The sequence below is a fragment of the Schistocerca gregaria genome, chromosome 2 (genome assembly GCF_023897955.1).
Source record: "Schistocerca gregaria isolate iqSchGreg1 chromosome 2, iqSchGreg1.2, whole genome shotgun sequence".
NCBI classification, from domain to species: domain Eukaryota; kingdom Metazoa; phylum Arthropoda; class Insecta; order Orthoptera; family Acrididae; genus Schistocerca; species Schistocerca gregaria.
Genome location: NC_064921.1, coordinates 337,575,114 through 337,595,985, shown reverse-complemented (window position 1 = coordinate 337,595,985; position 20,872 = coordinate 337,575,114). Strand labels below are relative to the sequence as shown.

Here is a 20,872-nt window from a genome sequence, read left to right as displayed (position 1 = left end):
CACTCCTGAACCTTTCTTTTATTTCCATCATTGCTTCCTCGATGTACAGATTGAAGAGTAGGGGCGAAAGGCTACAGCCTTGTCTTACACCCTTCTTAATACGAGCACTTCGTTCTTGATCGTCCACTCTTATTATTCCCTCTTGGTTGTTGTACATATTGTATGTGACCCGTCTCTCCCTATAGCTTACCCCTACTTTTTTCAGAATCTTGAACAGCTTGCACCATTTTATATTGTCGAACGCTTTTTCCAGGTCGACAAATCCTATGAACGTGTCTTGATTTTTCTTCAGTCTTGCTTCCATTATTAGCCGTAACGTCAGAATTGCCTCTCTCGTGCCTTTACTTTTCCTATAGCCAAACTGATCGTCACCTAGCGCATTCTCAATTTTCTTTTCCATTCTTCTGTATATTATTCTTGTAAGCAGCTTCGATGCATGAGCTGTTAAGCTGATTGTGCGATAATTCTCGCACTTGTCAGCTCTTGCCGTCTTCGGAATTGTGTGGATGATGCTTTTCCGAAAGTCAGGTGGTATGTCGCCAAACTCATATATTCTACACACCAACGTGAATAGTCGTTTTGTTGCCACTTCCCCTAATGATTTTAGAAATTCTGATGGAATGTTATCTATCCCTTCTGCCTTATTTGACCGTAAGTCATCCAAAGCTCTTTTAAATTCCGATTCTAATACTGGATCCCCTATCTCTTCTATAACGACTCCTGTTTCTTCTTCTATCACATCAGACAAATCTTCACCCTCAAAGAGGCTTTCAATGTATTCTTTCCACCTATCTGCTCTCTCCTCTGCATTTAACAGTGGAATTCCCGTTGCACTCTTAATGTTACCACCGTTGCTTTTAATGTCACTAAAGGTTGTTTTGAAAATGGTTCAAATGGCTCTGAGCACTATGGGACTCAACTGCTGTGGTCATCAGTCCCCTAGAACTTAGAACTACTTAAACCTAACTAACCTAAGGACATCACACACATCCATGCCCGATGCAGGATTCGAACCTGCGACTGTAGCAGTGGCACGGTTCCGGACTGCGCGCCTAGAACCGCGAGACCACCGCGGCCAGCCAAAGGTTGTTTTGACTTTCCTGTATGCTGAGTATGTCCTTCTGACAATCATACCTTTTTCGATGTCTTCACATTTTCCCTGCAGCCATTTCGTCTTAGCTTCCCTCCACCTGATATTTACTTCATTCCTCAGCGACTTGTATTTCTGTATTCCTGATTTTCCCGGAACGTGTTTGTACTTCCTCCTTTCATCAATCAACTGAAGTATTTCTTCTGTTACCCATGGTTTCTTCGCAGCTACCTTCTTTGTACCTATGTTTTCCTTCCCAACTTCAGTGATGGCCCTTTGTAGAGACGTCCACTCCTCTTCAACTGTGCTGCCTACTGCGCTATTCCTTATTGCTGTATCTATAGCGTTAGAGAACTTCAAACGTATCTCGTCATTTCTTAGAACTTCCGTATCCCACTTCTTAGCGTATTGATTCTTCCTGACTAATGTCTTGAACTTCAGCCTACTCTTCATCACTACTATATTGTGATCTGAGTCTATATCTGCTCCTGGGTACGCCTTACAATCCAGTATCTGATTTCGGAATCTCTGTCTGACCATGATGTAATCTAATTGAAATCTTCCCGTATCTCCCGGCCTTTTCCAAGTATACCTCCTCCTCTTGTGATTCTTGAACAGGGTATTCGCTATTACTAGCTGAAACTTGTTACAGAACTCAATTAGTCTTTTTCCTCTTTCATTCCTTGTCCCAAGGCCATATTCTTCTGTAACCTTTTCTTCTACTCCTTCCCCTACAACTGCATTCCAGTCGCCCATGACTATTAGATTTTCGTCCCGCTTTACATACTGCATTACACTTTCAATATCCTCATACACTTTCTCTATCTGTTCATCTTCAGCTTGCGACGTCGGCATGTATACCTGAACTATCGTTGTCGGTGTTGGTCTGCTGTCGATTCTGATTTGAACAACCCGGTCACTGAACTGTTCACAGTAACACACCCTCTGCCCTACCTTCCTATTCATAACGAATCCTACACCTGTTATACCATTTTCTGCTGCTGTTGATATTACCCGGTACTCACCTGACCAGAAATCCTTGTCTTCCTTCCACTTGACTTCACTGACCCCTACTATATCTAGATTGAGCCTTGGCATTTCCCTTTTCAGATTTTCTAATTTCCCTACCACGTTCAAGCTTCTGACATTCCAGGCCCCGACTCGTAGAACATTATCCTTTCGTTGATTATTAAATCTTTTTCTCATGGTAACCTCCCCCTTGGCAGTCCCCTCCCGGAGATCCGAATGGGGGACTATTCCGGAATCTTTTGCCAATGGAGAGATCATCATGACACTTCTTCAACTACAGGCCACATGTCCTGTGGATACACGTTACGTGTCTTTAATGCTGTGGTTTCCATTGCCTTCTGCATCCTCATGTCGTTGATCATTGCTGATTCTTCCGCCTTTAGGGGCAATTTCCCACCCCTAGGACAAGAGTGTGCCCTGAACCTCTATCCGCTCCCCCGCCCTCTTTGACAAGGCCGTTGGCAGAATGAAGCTGACTTCTTATGCCGGAAGTCTTCGGCCGCCAATGCTGATTATTTATCAAAATTTAGGCAGTGGCTGGGATCGAACCCGAGACCGAAGACGTTTTATGATTATGAATCAAAGACGCTACCCCTAGACCACGGGTAAGTATCCCTTGTATATGAATCCTAAACAAAACCAAGCAGTATTCAGAAAAAAATGTTGCATTATTTTTTGAGCGATCCTCGTAGACAGATTTACTTCAGTATTTTAGTGTATGTTTCTATGTAAACACTTCTGCCATTCATTATAGCGTGCCATGACCCTATAAACATACAACAGAAGATCAGAGATATATGATGTTATAGGCAGTTGGTGCAGCGAAGAGCCGGCCAGTTTGGCCGAGCGGTTCTAGGCGCTACAATTTGGAACCGCGCGACCGCTACGGTCTCAGGTTCGAATCCTGCCTGGGGCATGGATGTGTGTGATGTCCTTAGGTTAGTTAGGTTTAAGTAGTTTTAAGTTCTAGGGGACTGATGACCGTAGAAGTTAAGTCCCATAGTCCTCAGAGCCATTTGAACCATTTTTTCCCTCTGCCCTTTAAACCGATACCCTTCGTTCGACTTTCGACCTTATCTATCTCCAGATGAGCGCTTATAAATGGCTAATCTTAGCCAGACGTACGCGAATATCGGAGCACCCCCATCTTGCGACACCTCACTTTAGTGAACACTTACCCTTTATACAGAGATGGGAGCAGACCTTTTGAGTTGGCCATCATACCGGTGTGGGCCTGGAGGGGCTCCACCTCTTTGTGGAAAAACAAACAAAAACAAACAGTGATGCTTGATTCTTATAAGTGAACAATACCCATTTAAAGATTGTCCCAGTTCGAGACTAGTAGTAAATGTTAAAAAAATAAATATATCGTCACATTAATGTCTGGTTTTCTCAGAGATCTTTTTGTAGTCGGTGTAAGCGGAAGTGGAACCTACTGCGAATTAGTGCGGAGATGCCGCCCCTGTTCCTGATCGCGCCGGTAAACGGGGTCAGAAGCGGGCTACTGCGCACGCGTGGAGCTGGCAGTGGGGCTATCGCGCATGCGTGCTGGTAAGTCCGGTTGGAGGGGAGGGGATGGCCCGCGCGGCGTCGCGGCGGCTGGCGTGTGGCGCGGCCAGTGGCGCCGCGGTCCCCGGCCGGCAGGCAGCGCGAGAACGTAGCTACAGCTCCCGACCAGCCCCGGTAGCCGCCCGCGTGCCGGCACACCTAGCGCTCTGTCCCGACACCTGAGCGGGGTGGCGTCCATGCAATGATCGCAAGTGGTCAGCCTACCAGACTACTTCGCTGCGTGCCGTCTCTATTCTTTTCCCACAGTCTCCAAGTGCACACGGGGCTGTAGAGATTTTGCATTGCAGTTCGCGCTAATGACCACTCATATAGTGATATAGTAGTTACGGAGCCGACTTCTTTCCGAATGCCCAGATAAATAATTTCTAACAGAGATGTCTCGACGGTGGATTTGAAATTGAGAGCTATTAGAATGCCATAATTTGCTCGACTGTAATAGTGACTGCTGTATGTGTCACGTCCATCAGACTGTCGAGGCCTAGATCGTATGAAATTTAACAGTGCAGTGCGAGTGTCAATTACTTAGGTCTGCGGAGAGCAGGTGAAATCGTACATCACAACACAGTTATGACAAGCCAAGAACAAAACTACGCTGCCTCTTAATTAGACAAATTACTGGCTGTGTTACTTCCACCTTTGTAAGACTATCACTGTTCCGATAAACACAAGCCAACAGTACAATTCGTCAAGGTCTAGGAAAACGGCTATATCAATAGTGTTCTGTCGTTAGCGGTGTGCTGTAGTGATTCACTGAAGACTAGCGTACTGACTGCGTATTTGAAACCTTAACTGGAGAGAGAGACGTTCAGATTATTCAGTTAAGCTTCTGTAAAGTGGAAGGCTGCGCACTTGTTATCTGTGACGGCTTTAATATTTCGATGAACTTGTTGCAAGAGTCGGCTGCCTAATCTCGAGCAAAGCTGCTGCAGCCATTCTGTTTGTAGTGACTTTCGTATTGGGACGTATAGGAGACGGCGTAATTGGTGAAATACTGGGTTTTTGCTTCCGCTACTGAGAAAAAAACATTGTTGAGAAAATACAAGGTTAACATTGTTATATATCTGAGCTGGAAAGCTGCAGGTTTGAAAAATAATTTTGAGCTGAAGGTTGTATTGGTTTCCATATTGGATATATATAATACTGTCTGCATTACTTAACCTGTTCGGAGGTTGCAGAATTGCGATAAACTCGTTAAGAGAGTCTATACTCGACGTTCTAAGCAACTGTTGGACCATCGGCAGCAGTACAAGATGCTGACATCTCCGGTTGCGTACTGGCTTCGTCGCAGCAGCTGTTTCTAGAGAATGGCATCGAGATAATACTATCAAAATTTCTCATCCCTATTTGGTGGAAAGCTGGCTGTGTTTCTTCGGCAATTATAAGACTGCAGTGATTAGCTAAACGTTTCGCAAGAATCGCCTACTGGAGGGAAAGTTATAATTTTATATGATTTGCTCTGGACTGTCCTTCAGCGACTATAAGACTGCAGTGATTAGCTAAACGTTTCGCAAGAATCGCTTACTGGAGGGAAAGTTACAAGATTTGCTCTGGACTGTTGTGACGTCGTGTAGACTTGAGAAGACTGACTGCCTGTTGGAAGGAACGCTGTTGCGTCAGCTGTTTCTGAAACGACTGCGTTCAGAAGAATTGTTCCTACAAGGTGGAAGGCTGCAGGTATCACGTTTTGTTTCGAACTGAACGTAGATAGTTTCGAGTGGAGAGGAAGAAATAGAAATAAAACAAGAGGAATTATTGTTTGTGTCGAGTTGGGAGATGATAATCTGAAATTGAGGTGTATACGCAAGAGACAGTACAGGCGAGGAAGCAGGTACAGGATGTATACGTGAGTACAATCGTTTGTAGGTGGTAACCGCTGACAGAGTTGGTGGTCGTGCAGAACGTACAGTGAACGGAAGTGCGCAGATATCGGGCGTAGTCGGCGGCAGTGAGAGCGGCAGGTACTGTGGCGGCGGGTGCGCGTCGCGAGGATGTGACTGTGGCGGAGCGGGCGGCGTGAGCGGAGGAGAAGATGCGGTCGCGGCTGCAGCTGCAAGTGGTGCTGGCGGTGCTGGCGGCGCCCGCGTGGGCGGCGCTGCTGGTGGCGGCGCCGGGGCCCGCGTGCGTGTGCTCGCCCGCCGAGTGCGAGCCGGTGGCGGCGGCCGAGTGCCCGGGCGGCGCGGGCACCGTGTGGGACGCCTGCGGCTGCTGCCGCGTGTGTGCGCGCGCCGAGGCGCAACCCTGCGGCGGGCCCTACGGCTTCTACGGCTCCTGCGGGCCCGGCCTGCTCTGCGTGCTCCAGCCGGGCCGGCCGCCGCTGCGCTCCGCCGACGGCGTCTGCACTCGTGCGTACCCACCCCGCCTCCTCTCTACATATCTGACACGCCTCTATCACTCATCTTTTATCATACGTGTACTCATTGTTTGAATTCCGTAGAAATGCTGGAACACGTGAGGCAATACTGACCCTACGACTTACCTTAGAAAAAACATTAAGGAAAGGCAAACCTACGTTTCTAGCATTTGTAGACTTAGAGAAAGCTTTCGACTGGAATATTCTCAAATTCTGAAGGTGGCAGGGGTAAAATACAGGGAACGAAAGGCTCTTTACAACTTGTACAGAAACCAGATGGCAGTTATAACAGTCGAGGGGCGTCAAAGGGAAGCAGTGGTTGGGAAGGGAGTGAGACAGGGTTGTAGCGTATCCCCGAAGCTATTCAATCTGTATATTGAGCGAGCAATAAAGCAAACGAAAGAAAAGTTCGGAGTAGGTATTAAAATCCATGGAGGAGAAATAAAAACTTTCAGGTTCGCCGATGACATTCTAATTCTGTCAGAGACAGCAAAGTACTCGGAAGAGCAGTTGAACGGAATGGACAGTGTCTTGAAAGGAGGGTATAAGATGAACATCTACAAAAGCAAAACGAGGATAATGGAATGTAGTCGGATTAAGTCGGGTGATGCTGAGGGAATTAGATTAGGAAACGACACACTTAAAGCAGTAAATGAGTTTTGGTATTTGGGGAGCAAAATAACTGATGATGGTCGAAGTAGAGAAGATATAAAACGTAGAGTGGCAATAGCAAAAAAAGCGTTTCTCAAGAAGAAAAATTTGTTACCATCCAGGATAGATTTAAATGTCACGAAGTCGTTTCTGAAAGTATTTCTGTGGAGCGCAGCCATGTATGTAAGTGAAACGTTGACGATGAATAGTTTAGACAAGAGGAGAACGGAACCGCGCGACTACTACGGTCGCAGCTTTGAATCCTGCCTCGGGCATGGATGTGTGTGATGTCCTTAGGTTAGTTAGGTTTAAGTAGTTCTATGTTCTAGGGGACTAATGACCACAGCAGTTAAGTCCCATAGTGCTCAGAGCCATTTGAACCAAGAGGAGAATAGAAGCTTTCGAAATGTGGTGCTACAGAAGAATGCTGAAGATTACATAGGTAGATCACATAACTAATGAGGACGTATTGAATAGAATTGGGGAGGAGCTTGTGGCACAACTTGAGTAGAAGAAGGACATGTTCTGAGACATCGAGGGATCACCAGTTTAGTATTGGAGAGTAGCGTGGAGGGTAAAAATCGTAGAGATGGGAGATGAAGCAGCTTGCACAGGGTAGAGTGGCATGGAGAGCTGCATCAAACCAGTCTCAGGACTGAAGACCACAACAACAACAACAACAACAACAGTAGTCAATATTACATCTCCTATGTCACGGTTGTGAAATACGCTTCTTATACGCCAAAACATTCCCGTACGCTGCTTGGAGATTTAAGTCATCACGCAAAGAGCCGTAGCTCCCTTTTGCAAAGTTCACAGGTCTCACCAAAGCAACGAAATTTTTCAACATCCTGAAACATCTCGAATGTACTAGGACGTGCTGCAAAGCAATGATTCCGAATTTTTACATTAAATCTCTTTAAGGCGGGGTAGGACGTCAAACGGGCTGACTTGGAGCTCACTGTCTATACTTTTACAAACAAATTGATAAAACTTTGTCAACATGACCAGGAAGGATTCAGAATTCACACTCATAGCAGTGGATGTTCGAAAACATAACAAAGTAATTTTTTTCTACATGTGAAATTTCATCATAGATACACTTTTCTTCATAAGTAAGGGAGATTCTTTGATGAATTTTGCACAGCATATAAACCATACTTAAAGGTGTATGAAACTCTAGAATTTTCAAAATCTATTAAAAACTGTGGTAAAAATTGAGGCAATTAACTACAAAATTTGTCCAGAATGAGATTTTCACACCGCAGCGGAGTGTGCGCTGATATGAAACTTCCTGACAGATTAAAACTGTGTGCCCGATCGAGACTCGAACTCGGGACCTTGCCTTTCGCGGGCAAGTGCTCTACCAACTGAGATACCCAAGCACGACTCACGCCCCGCCCTCACAGCTTTACTTCTGCCAGAACCTCGTCTCCTACATTGGTAGAGCACTTTCCCGCGAAAGGCAAAGGTCCCGAGTTCGAGTCTCGGTCCGGCACACCGTTTTAATCTGCTAGGAAGTTACAAAATTTGTGTTTTTTCTGAAGATGAAGTTTAAAATATAGCAGCTCATTCCTTTTTTCGTAAATTAAATAAATTTTATATTTTCATACACCTGTAAGTATGGTATGTATGCTGTGTAAAATTCATCGAAGGATCTCTCTAACTTATGAACAAAAGTGTACCTATAGCAACAAATGCAGCCACTAATAAGTGAAGAAATGATGAAATTTCACAGGTAAAAAATTACTTTGTTATGTTTTCGAACTTTCACTGCAATGAGTGTGAATCCTGAATCCTTCATGGTGATGCTGGCAAAGTTTTATGAATTTATTTGTAAAAGTATAGACACTGGAAATTAAAATATCCTGTGATGCCTCTTCTGCTCCAAGTCGGCCCGTTTGACGTGCTACACTCCTTAAAGGTGTTGAGCTAAAACAACCGCTATTAACATTTTACTACTTTATTCATAGTCTCTACAAATTTTCAACCCTCTGCCGCTAGAGGTCTCCCAATTGTAGCGTTTAACATGGCGGTGTGTAACGCAACAATGTCAATGAGTGAGGAACCGCGTGCTGTATTCATTGTGCTGTATTTCTAGAAAGCTGGAAAATCCCATTTAGGTCCAGCACCTTGTTGTAATCGACTTTCGAATTCGTAGAGATCGTCCACATATGGGGCACTCTCTCCTAGTAGCACGACAAAGCCAGATCACACACGAGCGCTGTGATACTCGCACCAATCCGACGCCGCCTTTGGTTCACTGTCATCGATCGTCCTCCAGAAGAACAGCTTTTCCAAAAACTTTAACAACACCTTCGAAGACTTCACCTTGAAAGTGGTGAAGCGGTGCAACAAAGTTAAAAAAAAAAAAAGATTGCTCTGAGCACTATGGGACTTGACTTCTGAGGTCATCTGTCCCCTAGAACTTAGAACTACTGAAACTTAACTAACCTAAGGACATCATACACATCCATGCCCCAGGCAGGATTCGAACCTGCGGCCGTAGCGGTCGCTCTGTTCCAGACGGTAGCGCGTAGAACTGCATGGCCACTGCGGCCGGCTCAACAAAGTCAAACATTACGATACTGCAATGCTTTCTTGTCGTCGTTCAGTTATACAGGTAATGGTTGTTTATATTCGCAACTGCTATTACATTTTACGTATGTCAAACATTCTACAGTGACAGTATCAACAAACAGGTGAGCGCTGGGAGAAATGTGTTTGTCGCCAGGGCGTTGGGAAACAAATACGAAGACGTGAATAAGAAAGATGTACAATATTAATAACGTTTATTTAGTGCAAGGAGCTTTAAGAATTTTCAGATAAAAAATTCGGAGACATTACTTTTCAGTACGCAGTCGTGTAATAAATTGAAACTCCCTGGCAGATTAATACTGTGTGTCGGACCGGAACTCACGATAATTTGCCTTTCGCGGGCAAGTCCTCTACCGGAAGTAAATCTGTGGGGACGAGTCGTGAATTGTGCTTCGGTAGCACAGGGCGTAGACCACTTGCCCGCGAGAGGCCAATAACTACTCGGTCCGGAACAGAGTTTTAATCTGTCAAGGAGCACAATACACTGCAGAATGTAAAATTCATTCTGAAATAAACCCGCCCTTCGCCAGAGTGACGCTGTGCATCAGCAGAAGATTATCTTCCGCACACATGATACATACCTCGTCATATGCTGAAGTCAATTGTTTACTTATTGCAACGATCTCTGCCACACATTAACAACACATTGTTATGATCGCAAACTAGAATGTCTCATGTGTACATCGAGTGACACCTTCGCGCAGTGGCGTACTGGTTTACCCAACGGATGCGGATTCAATGGGGCAGGTTTTCCAAAGTTTCCCAAAATATCGTATGACGTGACTGTCATTTTGAAAATCTCTCGGTCGTATTTTTTTGCCCTTAATCCAGATCCATTTTCAAGTCCGGCTCTTAAGGTCCTCGACTTCTGCTGGACTTTAACCTCTGTCTTCCATCATTTAACTTCACACAAGCTTCTACTCAAAAGAAAGAAATAACTATACTGCCGCCATCAATGACAGCTAAGAGCTACGAACGTAAAAATGGTCTGCTCTCTGTTCACTACGTCATACATTTAGCTGAACTGCAGCACGACAGAACTATTCCAAATGGTGTGCAGCAGGTATGAGACACATGAAATACCCTCGGCTATCAAGAAAAATTTAATAATTCCTGTTCCAAAGAAGGCTTGTTCTGACAGGTGTGAGTATTACCGAACTATTAATTTAATAGGCAACGGTTGTAAAATATCGACACAGATTATTTGCACGAGAATGAAAAAATTGGTAGAAGGAGACCCCGCATAAGATGAGTTCCGGAGAAATATAAAAACCTCTGAGACGATACTTCGCTGGGTCTTATCTTACAAGATAGACTGATGAAAGACACACCTACATTTACTGCATTTGTAGATTTAAGGAAAGATTTGACAATGCTGACTGAACTAAACTTTGAAGCAGGGATAAGATACAGGGAGTGGATGGTTATTTACAAGTTGTACCACAGAGCAGTTATAAGAGTCGAAGGGAATGAAACGCAAGTAATAATTGAGAAGAGAGTGAGACAGGGTCGTAGCTTATCATCTACGTTATTCTGTTTATACACTGAACAAGCAGTAAAGGAAACCAACGAGAAATTTGGAAAGGCAAATGAAGTTCAGAGAGAAAAACTAAAAACTTTGCGGGTAGCCATTGGTATTATAATTCTATCAGAGACAGTAAAAGGTTCACAACAGCACTTGAACGAAACGGATAGAGTCTTGGGAAGAGATTATAAAATGAACACCAACAAAAGTAAAATAAGGGTAGGAATGTAGCCGTATTAACTGTCACTTCTGACGAAATTATAGTAGGAAATGAGACACTATAAGTACTACATGCGTTTTGCTGCTTGGGCAGAAAAATAACATCATGGCCGAAGTAGAGAGCATGTATAATGTAGGATAGCGAAGTCAAGAAAGGCGTTTCTGGAATAGAGGATTTTGTTATCTAATATAAATATGACGGCTAGGAAGTCTTTTCTGAAGGTATTTGTTTGGAGTGTAGCCTTCTACGGACGTGAAATGTGGACGGTAAGCAGTTAACTAAAGAGAGAATAGAGTCTTTTGAAATGTGCTGCTACAGAAGAATGCTGAAGATTAGATGCGTAGATCGAACAACTGATGATGGAGTACTGAATCGAACTGGGGAATAAAGAAATTTATGGCACAACTCGACTGAAAGAAGGGACAGATTGACAGCACAAATCCTAAGGTATCGAGGAATAGTCAGTTTGGTAATAGAGAATGTGTGATGACTAAAATTGTAGAGGGAAACCTACGACGCATCAATGTCGCAATCAGGTTCAAATACATGTAGGTTGCAGTAGCTACTGCGGAATGAAGAGGCTTCCACTTGAAGGCTAGTATGGAGACCCTCATCAAATCAGTCTTGGGACAGAAGAACACAACAATAACGACATTGTGTTGATAATTTACACGTTAGGTAGCTCTATATACAACTGGAAAAAAACGAGTTGTATCATGCGATACGCGTTGCACTTTTGTGTTGTAAAATGCACGTTAGCGCACTGTAACAGTCAAAACATTGCATGAAGTAAACGTGTGTTTGTATTATTATTGCTGTGCTAATGAAAATATGAATGACAGGAAGCAGAACAACAGTTGTGAAACCAATAAAAGACGAACACATGTAGAACAGCATCTAGAAACCTTGCCACTGACGGTGCCTTTCAGAACACAAAGAGGAAACACGTGTGGTATGAAAAAAAATAGTTTTTATAGTTGTTTACAGGCGGACCTCACGCGAAAATTTTGGCATAATATTAGACGCAGCTTAGGACCATAGGACAACAAATTAGGGACACATTATAACAGACAGGTGATTTTGCATAAATTCTATCTTTTCTACTGTAAGAAAAGTATTATTTACACAAGTCGCGAGATGTTTTATTTTGAAACAGCTTCAGTGGTCTGTTTTCTTCCCTCCTATTTTATTTCATAATGTACTTCTACAAACTGATGTTTGGCTTATATCACACTGCACTTCACTGACACGGGATCTATTACCGTTTTCGTGTTTTATAAAGTCACACCTATCTTGTATACTTTACAAAACATGAAAATTTCGGTGTATTGTGTATCAGGAAAGTGCAATGTGATGTAAACCGAACAACTGTGTATAAAAGAAACTTCCTGGCAGATTAAAACTGTGTGCTGGACCGAGACTCGATTTCCGAGTTCGAGTCTCGGTCCGGCAGACATTTTTAATTTGCCAGAAAGTTTCAAATCAGCACACAGTACGCTGAAAAGTGAAAGATTCATTCTGGAAACATCCCCCTGGCTGTGACAAAGCCATGCCTCTGCAACATCCTTTCTTCCAGGACTACTAGTTCTGCAAGGCCCGCAGGGGAGATTCTGTGAAGTTTGGAAGGTAGGAGACGAGGTACTGGCGGAATGAAAGCTGTGAGGACGGTTCGTGAGTCGTGCTTGGGTAGCTCAGATGGTACAGCACTTGCCCGCGGAAGGCAAAGATCCCGAGTTCGAGTCTCGGTCCAGCACACAGTTTTAATCTGGCAGGAAGTTTCAAATCAGAGCACACTCCGCTGTAGAGTGAACATTCTATTCTGTGTATAAAAGAACTTTAGGAATTGAAGTAGGGGCTAAGAAAACTAATCACCGAAGAGCTTTAAAATAAATCGAAACGCATCTGTTCTGAATAAGACTTATTAGTTGGAAAGATGGAATGTATCCCACATTACTAGTAAAAATACAGCTGCAGGGGAGAGACTAAAAGATATCATGTATACAGTCAACTCTTAGTAACTGGCAGTTCAAGGAACCTCCCAAAAAATTCGAATAATTGAGAATTCGATTTAACAAAAGCTTGAGTGCTCGAGGCAGAACGAAGAATAAGCCGAAAAAAGTTACAAATCATACTTTAAATTCAATGACATTCCTATCTATTTACAAAGTGGTTTAAAAACTCATATTTATAATTAAAATCAAAAGATCGTCGGATTTTTACTCAGAAAGGGGCATAAAAATTTCCGAAAATACACAAGAAAACTTCACTTTACTTTGTGAAGAAGTCAATGATCAAGACTCAGGAATACACCTTTACGATGCCGTTACCTCCCTACCTTCGATGCATTCTTTTCTTTTCACTCCACATTGTGCACCTCGATAAGCTCATTCTTTTCTTCGAGAATCGCTTGTACAGCTTTGAAGTCGTTTTTACAAATGTTTTATGTGCTGTAGTTCGTTGTGGAGTGTTTCGAAAACAAAAGTGTGTCGCGAAGAGTTAAATCAAACAAGAATTCGAATTGCCAAATGTTACACAGCCGCTGACTTCGAATTGTACAATGTTTTGCGGGATATCTATCATTGACAATCGCTTCGATTTGTCAAGTGTACCAGGGCGCATCAGATATCTTCGATTTGTTGACTTTTTTAAGTGCCCGGACAACTGGCTGGACTTACCGAGAAATATGTCGAGGTTTGATTTAGCAAAGGTATAGTGTTACAACATTATGAAGTACATCGAAGGAAACAATCCACTGACACGTAACCTTAACGGATTCAGAAAATATCGTTCTTCTGCAACACAACTGGCTTTTTATTCACAAGAAATAATGCCTCTTATCGACAGGGATTTCAAAATGATTTCATGTCGTTCGACATCGTTTCTCACAAGCGGCTTCCAATTCAAATTTTGAGCCTATGGAATATCGTCTCACCTGTGCCGCTATATTCACGACTTTCTGTCAGAAAAGTCACAATTTATAGTAATTGGCGGGAAGTCATTTAGTGAAACTAAAGTTATATCTGCGGTTCTCCAGTGACGCATTATAAACCCTCTGTTGTTCATGGTCTATATAAATGATATGAGACAATCTTAGACTGTCTGCAGCTTATGATGGTGGCTAGTGTCTATTAAAGCCACCTGAAGATGAAAAAAATACAAAATGATTTAGAGAAGATATCTGCATGGTGCGAAAAGTAGTAATTCGTCCAGAGTTTCGGTTATACCATAAATCACACAAATTAATGTCCTAGGGAATTAAATTACGAACTTAAATTGGAAACATCACATACAGAACGTTGCGTGGAAGACGTACTTTAATTGGTGTAACATTTAGTATGTACAACAAATTAGCTAAAAAGGCTGCCAACACTATGTTTGTTAATTCTCTTGTAGAATATTACTGTGCGATACGGGTTCCCTATAAGATATGATTGATGGAGGACATGGAAAAAGTTTAAAGAAGGGCAGAGCATTTTCTATTATCACGAAATACGGAAGAGAGTACCACGGGTATGATAAGCGAGTAGAGGTGGCGATAATAGAAACAAAGGTTCCTTTCTTTCGGTGTGGCTAGATCTCGAAATTTCAATCTCCAACTTTCGCCTCTAAATGATCAATTATTTTGTTGACTTCGATGTACATAGAGGAAATGGCCACCGTAACAAAAAAAGAGAAACAATAGTTCTCACGGAAATTTTTGGTTGTTCATTTTTCCCACGTAACTGTCCAAAACAGTCTGAAAGTGAATCTATGAACCCTCTGCCAAACACTTAAGTTTTAACTGGAGATTAATCATGGAGCTACAGCTACGCTGACGAATCGATATAATGGAGTAAGCGGGGCTACCCAGCAGAAATACTGTTTATAAATAAAGAAATACGACATAATCTGTCACTAACCTTCACTTAGTTCAATTTCGACTCGTGTCAGAGGGTTTGGGCCATAATGAGGTGCTTAAAGAGGACACGGAAAATGCCAATACTTAATTTCCAAGAAACAGTGGAAGAGGAGTCAAATTAAGTTAACGCTTGTCTTGGCTTATCCATAGATATTCCACCGTTTCTTAGAACATGGCGGTCAAAGTTTTCTATGTAATTTAGATGCCTTCAAGCGCTCGATATCTCAGCCAAAATGGTGGCGCAGTGGTTAACGTCACAGCTTCTCACTTTTGCGTCCCGTGTGCGCAACCCGATTCACTGTTTTTATTTATTTAATTAATTTATTTTGCGTTTATCTACTCATGTCCGTGGAAGGTTACTACACGACTGTATCTTATCAAGTTGCGGGATACAAGGGTGTTTTATTAATTGTAAAAGTACAGCTTTGTTTCACAATAAGTATCATGTATTTACTAAATAATAAATGTGTGAACGGTATTTTCAGGGGTTACAGTGTTTTTAAATTCTCATATTCTTACATTTTAGTTTTATATCAATTATTACATTATTTATTATTTTTTTCTTATTACCTTTGTTGTCCAGGAAGACGTAGCACATTCCCTTGGATGATACCGATCGTAGGAACATTCGAAACATAGAAAGTTAGAATACCACGAGCATCGCGCGAAGACTGGTTTGCCACAATGAAATTTCTCACTTGGCAAAAAAACATCGTTGGCATTGCTGAAGATTTCACTCGTTGGCAATAATTTCGCGACAAACCACACATAACGGATCACTTTACCGAAAACTGGCGCTGGCCATTGTTATGAATCAAGATACACCACAGAAATTTCAGCGATAAAAATACGAAATAATTTTGTTATTCATTGTTTTTCATTTCTGAATTAATTCATCACACATACTATTAGTAGACGAACAACGACAACGTGATTTCTGTCAACGTTGGGAAACAGTCGTGTAGTGCTCTCCTACCGACATGAGTAGATAAATGAAAACCAAAAATAAACGTAATAGTCGGATTTCGAACACGGAGCAGAAAAGCGCGAAACCGCACCGCTAGCCACTGCGAGTGATAATTTACCCCTGAAAGGCACATAAAGTACACGAATACTTTGACAGTCGTTATCTCAGAAGCGATCGAGTAACTTAGGATAAGCTGAGACAAGTGTTCGCTTATTTTTGATCCCTCTTCCACTGGGCAAAGTTTCTGGGAAATCAGACTATGGCACTTGCCGTGTTCTCTTCGTCAACAGCATTGCTGCCGGGGTACCACCGACGTCGAAATTTGTACAATGTTTTAAATTATTCCTCTTAAGCGTTCCCGGCGTATCAACTGCATAGCTCTGGGGTGTCCAACCAAGCGAAGTGGCGCAGTAATTAGCACGCTGGACTACATTCGGAAAGACGACAGTTTAAATACGCGTCGGGCCATCCAGATTTAGGTTTTCAGTGATTTTCCTAAATCGTTACAGACAAATTCCGGGATGTTTTCTTCGAAAGGCCACGGCCGGCTTCATTCCCCATCTTTCAAACATCCCGAGTTTGTGATCCATCTCTAATGATGTCTATGTCAAGAGGATGTTAAAACCCGATCTTCCTTCCTAACTTTCGGGTGTAAGAGCTGTTGCACTCGTTGGCGGAACGTGATGTTAAGACTGCGTACTTTGCCGTCATGTCCAGGTAGTACTCGTCGAATGAGCGTCTTGATAAGTGTCTTGCATTGATAGATCGCGCTTCTTTTGTACCGGACATCCGAGAGCAATACAGGCAATTAATTCACCAGGTAAGTTTAGGAATGTGAAGGGTGTGCGATTTAAAAAGATGGTTCTGGAGCTATGAGCTGAAGATGATAATGTAAGCTGCTGAAATATCACGTTTCGCCAACGACTGAACCAGACTGGACAAGGGAGAGTAATACAAACATCTTTCAAATTTGTAACACTGATTGCAAATACCTTCATCACATACGCGTACACATACACATACACATACACTGCAGCGCGCCTTACGAAAGTGCCGGAGAGTACTACTTGCGAATGTGTCGTAGGAAGAACAACGATCTACAAACCACCGTATGAGTTCTAATTTCCGCCCCCGTTAGCTGAGTGGTAAGCGCGGCGGAATGCCACGCCAAGGGGCCCGCGTTCGATTCCCGGCTGGGGCAGGAGATATTTCTCCGCTCAGGGACTGGGTGTTGTGTTGTCCTCATCATCATTTCATCCCCATCTCCAACGCGCAAGTCGTCCAATGTGGCGTCGATTGCAATAAGTACTTGCCCTCTGCGGCCGAACTTCTCCGAATGAGTGACTCCAGGCCCACAATGCAGTATGCTCATTTCCATTTCTCTGATTTTCTCGTTGTGTTCATTCCCGAGACGTATGTGGGAAGGAGTAAATCGTGTCCGACTCTTCTCTCTCGCAATTTCAACAGTAAACCTCTAGGTGATGCCCAACGCTTCTTTTGCAGCGCATCCTACAGGCAAATCCGTAACGTTCTGGCCCTTACTAAGCGAACTATTGACGAATCGTGCAGCTGTTAGTTGGATCCTCTCTGTTTTTTCTGTTAATACGAGAATTACTCAAGAACGTGTCGCAAATGTTTTGTGAGCTATTTCTTTCGTGAGTAAGCTGCATTTAAGATTCTTCTAATGAATCTTTACCCGATATACGCTAGTTCTAAAACTAGTTTTATGTGATCACTTTACATCGCTCCGGAATGTCACTCCTAGCTTTTATACGGTTGCTACTTTTTCCAGTGATTTATCGCCAATAGCGTAATCTAACAGTAAGGGGTTCTTCGCCAAATTACTCACTGTATGTTACATATGTTTGGTGGATTAATAATAGGAAACTAGAAGCACATGGATAGGATGGAAGCTATACAACAACTGTCATAAACCGTTTCTTTTTACTTATCCATCAAATGTATTTTCAAACAATGTGATAAACTTGATACATTCTAGAAATTTTGTAATGAGTTTCCCGGAACTAATATCGCGGAGATTAAAAAAAAAAAAAAACTGTCGGTTCACTATGGAACGCAGACTCGGAAACGCTTCGTATTTGAAAAATTACAGTTTTATGACTGGTTACGTTCTTATTTATATGTAACTATTAAACATGTAGTCACGGCTATTAACGTTGCGTGTGTCTTCTCCTGGTCACTATATAACATGTGAAGCATTACTACTTCTCAAGCTCTTTAATGATTTTATCGAACTTTAAATTAGTCAGGAACGTCCAAATCTTTCGCATTTGCTATGTTAATTCTGGAGACGGGTATATTGAGGAGATAGGATTATGAAACTGGACCGAAAGGCTCGATGTGCTCACCCACAGCGAGCCTCCGTGTGGGCGCTTTGTTATACGTATCACTTTTGTGAGTTTCATGAGTACTGAAGGACCATCCAGATGACAGTAAAAGTCTGTCGAAGATCGTGACAAGGAGCAGGTAGTCATCGTTCAGCCCTCTACAAAATGATGACTGAAAAATGATGACTGATTGTTCTTTTGATTTACATAAGCCAGTGTAAATATGAAGACTTACTGTTGTTTTAATTATGACTGTTGCAGGCAGTGACCTTAACACACAAGTTTCAAAGATCAGTAGAGATATAGCGACACAGAACGACTCCGCAGAGAGAGGTAACTCAGAATAATTTCTAGAAGGTCTACAAAAAGATATCCCTTTCGGCATAGCCTCGTACGTGTCTTGGGTTTTGTGGTCTACTACACTGAGAATGCGTCGAGAATATACTAGCACCCGTGAGTACACACTAATTCCTTCTCTTTGGTACGTATGTACTGTCCCATCTATACTAACAAACCCTCTACCTCTCTCTTCATTTTTCTAATCTTAGTCGACATAATGTACAGAAAGACGGAATTGTGTAGCCGAGAGAAACAGTTAGCTGGTATCTTTTTTTAAAGCAAAGCACAGTCAAGATCACGTAATTTATTTATACGGCGGATTCAAGCTAAATCTGCCATACTTCAAATGTAAAATATGCAGCGTAGAATATCACTGGCATCAATTGGTGTACACTAGAACTAAATATGACATAATTCCCCCGAAATCGATCCTATCAATAAATCGGTAATATGGCCTACGTTTTGTTTTTAAAAAGTGGGCGTAATGCATTAAGCGGAGCTACTTTAAGCGACCTAAGTTATCAAAATTTTACGTAGTCAGCGAAACAAAATAAATAAAATCTTGTAGTGAAACAAGCTAAATTGTCAGTCACCCTCTAATAAGTCACTACTGGTTTTGACTCAGTGAGCCTCTTTCAAACGTGTTTTGCTTCATGATGACACGTTACTACTATTACTTGTACTTTTACGTTGGTGCTGCAACCATGAACGCTAAACACACTGAAGATGGTTTAATTTAGCCGAAAATGCTAATAATCTGTGAAGAGCGACGAACTGGATTACTGTTAGTGAAATATTGTGTTAGAAGCAATCGTTGTGTGATACACTAGAGGTTAGTAGCGAAACATACACGAGTATGCACATTTCCATGAATTGCATCATTATTATCAGCTGGAAAATAACGTAAATTTCATTTTATTTTGTTGCTAATGAGTAGCTTCAATTTTCTATTTCACGATTGCGTAAACCTATTGAAATTCGTAGTGCAATAATCAAATAGTGAGTTTCATTAAATCTGAAAGTATTGAAAACAGTATTACCAAGGAGCTACGTTTACTGTTTAGTTTTTTAGGGTTTGCCGAGTTTCAATATATATCATCGGATTTCATGTAGCCAACAGGAAATGTTAGTCTCTTTTGTAGGTCAATGTTACTTGCTGGAAGTATGGAAGTTAGGTTTCCAGTAAATGACAAATTAGCGTTAACCTATATCAAACATTGTAACATTTTCTTTTGGATACATTAAAACTGATGGTATGAATTGGATTTTGAAAATGTATGTTCTAAAACCGGTTGTGTCATAATCATTTAGAAACTTGTTTTTCCCACATTTCAATATTTATACATCTGCAAACCCACACCGCTTCGTCATCAAGGACAAGAAGTTAAAAGTCCCGTTATAGATATTCCACTGTAGATGTTCTTATCCGCTATAACTCTCACAATATAGTCCTTACGGACGAAATAATTAGTATCGTATAGCGCTTTCTGAAGATGCCTCACTCACTAGGGAGTCAGATGCCAATCTTTTAGTTTCTCCATCCATGGATTTGATCACAACTGGACAGTCATCGTCCCTCCATCTTTTCTGATAGCCTGCAGTAAGAGGTTTCACTTCATATTCCACGACACATCAGCAAAACACTGTAGCTGCTTTAGAAAATAAATTTCTCTGTGGCAGTTTTAATAACACTGGGAAAAATATTTCGATGGTTTAAGTCCTCGGATACATAGAAACTGATACATGGAAATGGAAATGTCGTGTGGCAAAGGCCTCCCGTCGGGTAGACCGCTCGCTTCCTGCAAGTCTTTCGAGTTGACGCCACTTCGGCGACTTGCGTGTCGAAGGGGATGGAATGATGATGATAAGGACAGCATAATACCCAGTACCTGAGTGGAGAATATCTCCGACCCAGCCGGGAATCGAACCCAGGCCGTTAGGTATGACATTCCGTCGCGCTGATCACTCAGCTACCAGGGGCTGACATTCATTCATGATACGATATGTTTACACGTGTATTTCATAATGTGCAAAAGGTCGTCTGTATGAACATGATGAGTGGCAAACAATAGGCTGTTATCACGGACATGTACACATTACTAGTCACATGTAAAACTACTGTATCCCCCTGAAATGATGGTTCAAGTCCTCGAAACGCATACTTTTCTGTTTTTAGCTATGTTGCTGACGCAAGTGTTTCCTTTTTTTTATTTTTTTATCATATATTGTCGCGCGTATTCAAATAACAGTCGTAAGTAGATTGAGTGTTTCCATTTTTTTCAGTTTTA

The 20,872-nt window shown here is 42.2% G+C and overlaps 1 protein-coding gene across 1 annotated transcript in view; it reads left to right on the top strand.

Annotated features, from left to right (window-relative positions):
• The first annotated feature begins 3,735 nt into the window (after nt 1–3,735).
• Nucleotides 3,736–20,872, top strand: part of LOC126336990 (serine protease HTR4) — a 432,596-nt gene continuing 415,459 nt past the window's right edge. The window contains exon 1 of the mRNA XM_050001226.1: nt 3,736–6,030. Coding sequence (XP_049857183.1) covers nt 5,718–6,030 — 313 coding nt within the window. The 5' untranslated portion in view covers nt 3,736–5,717. The remainder of the gene's footprint in view (nt 6,031–20,872) is intronic.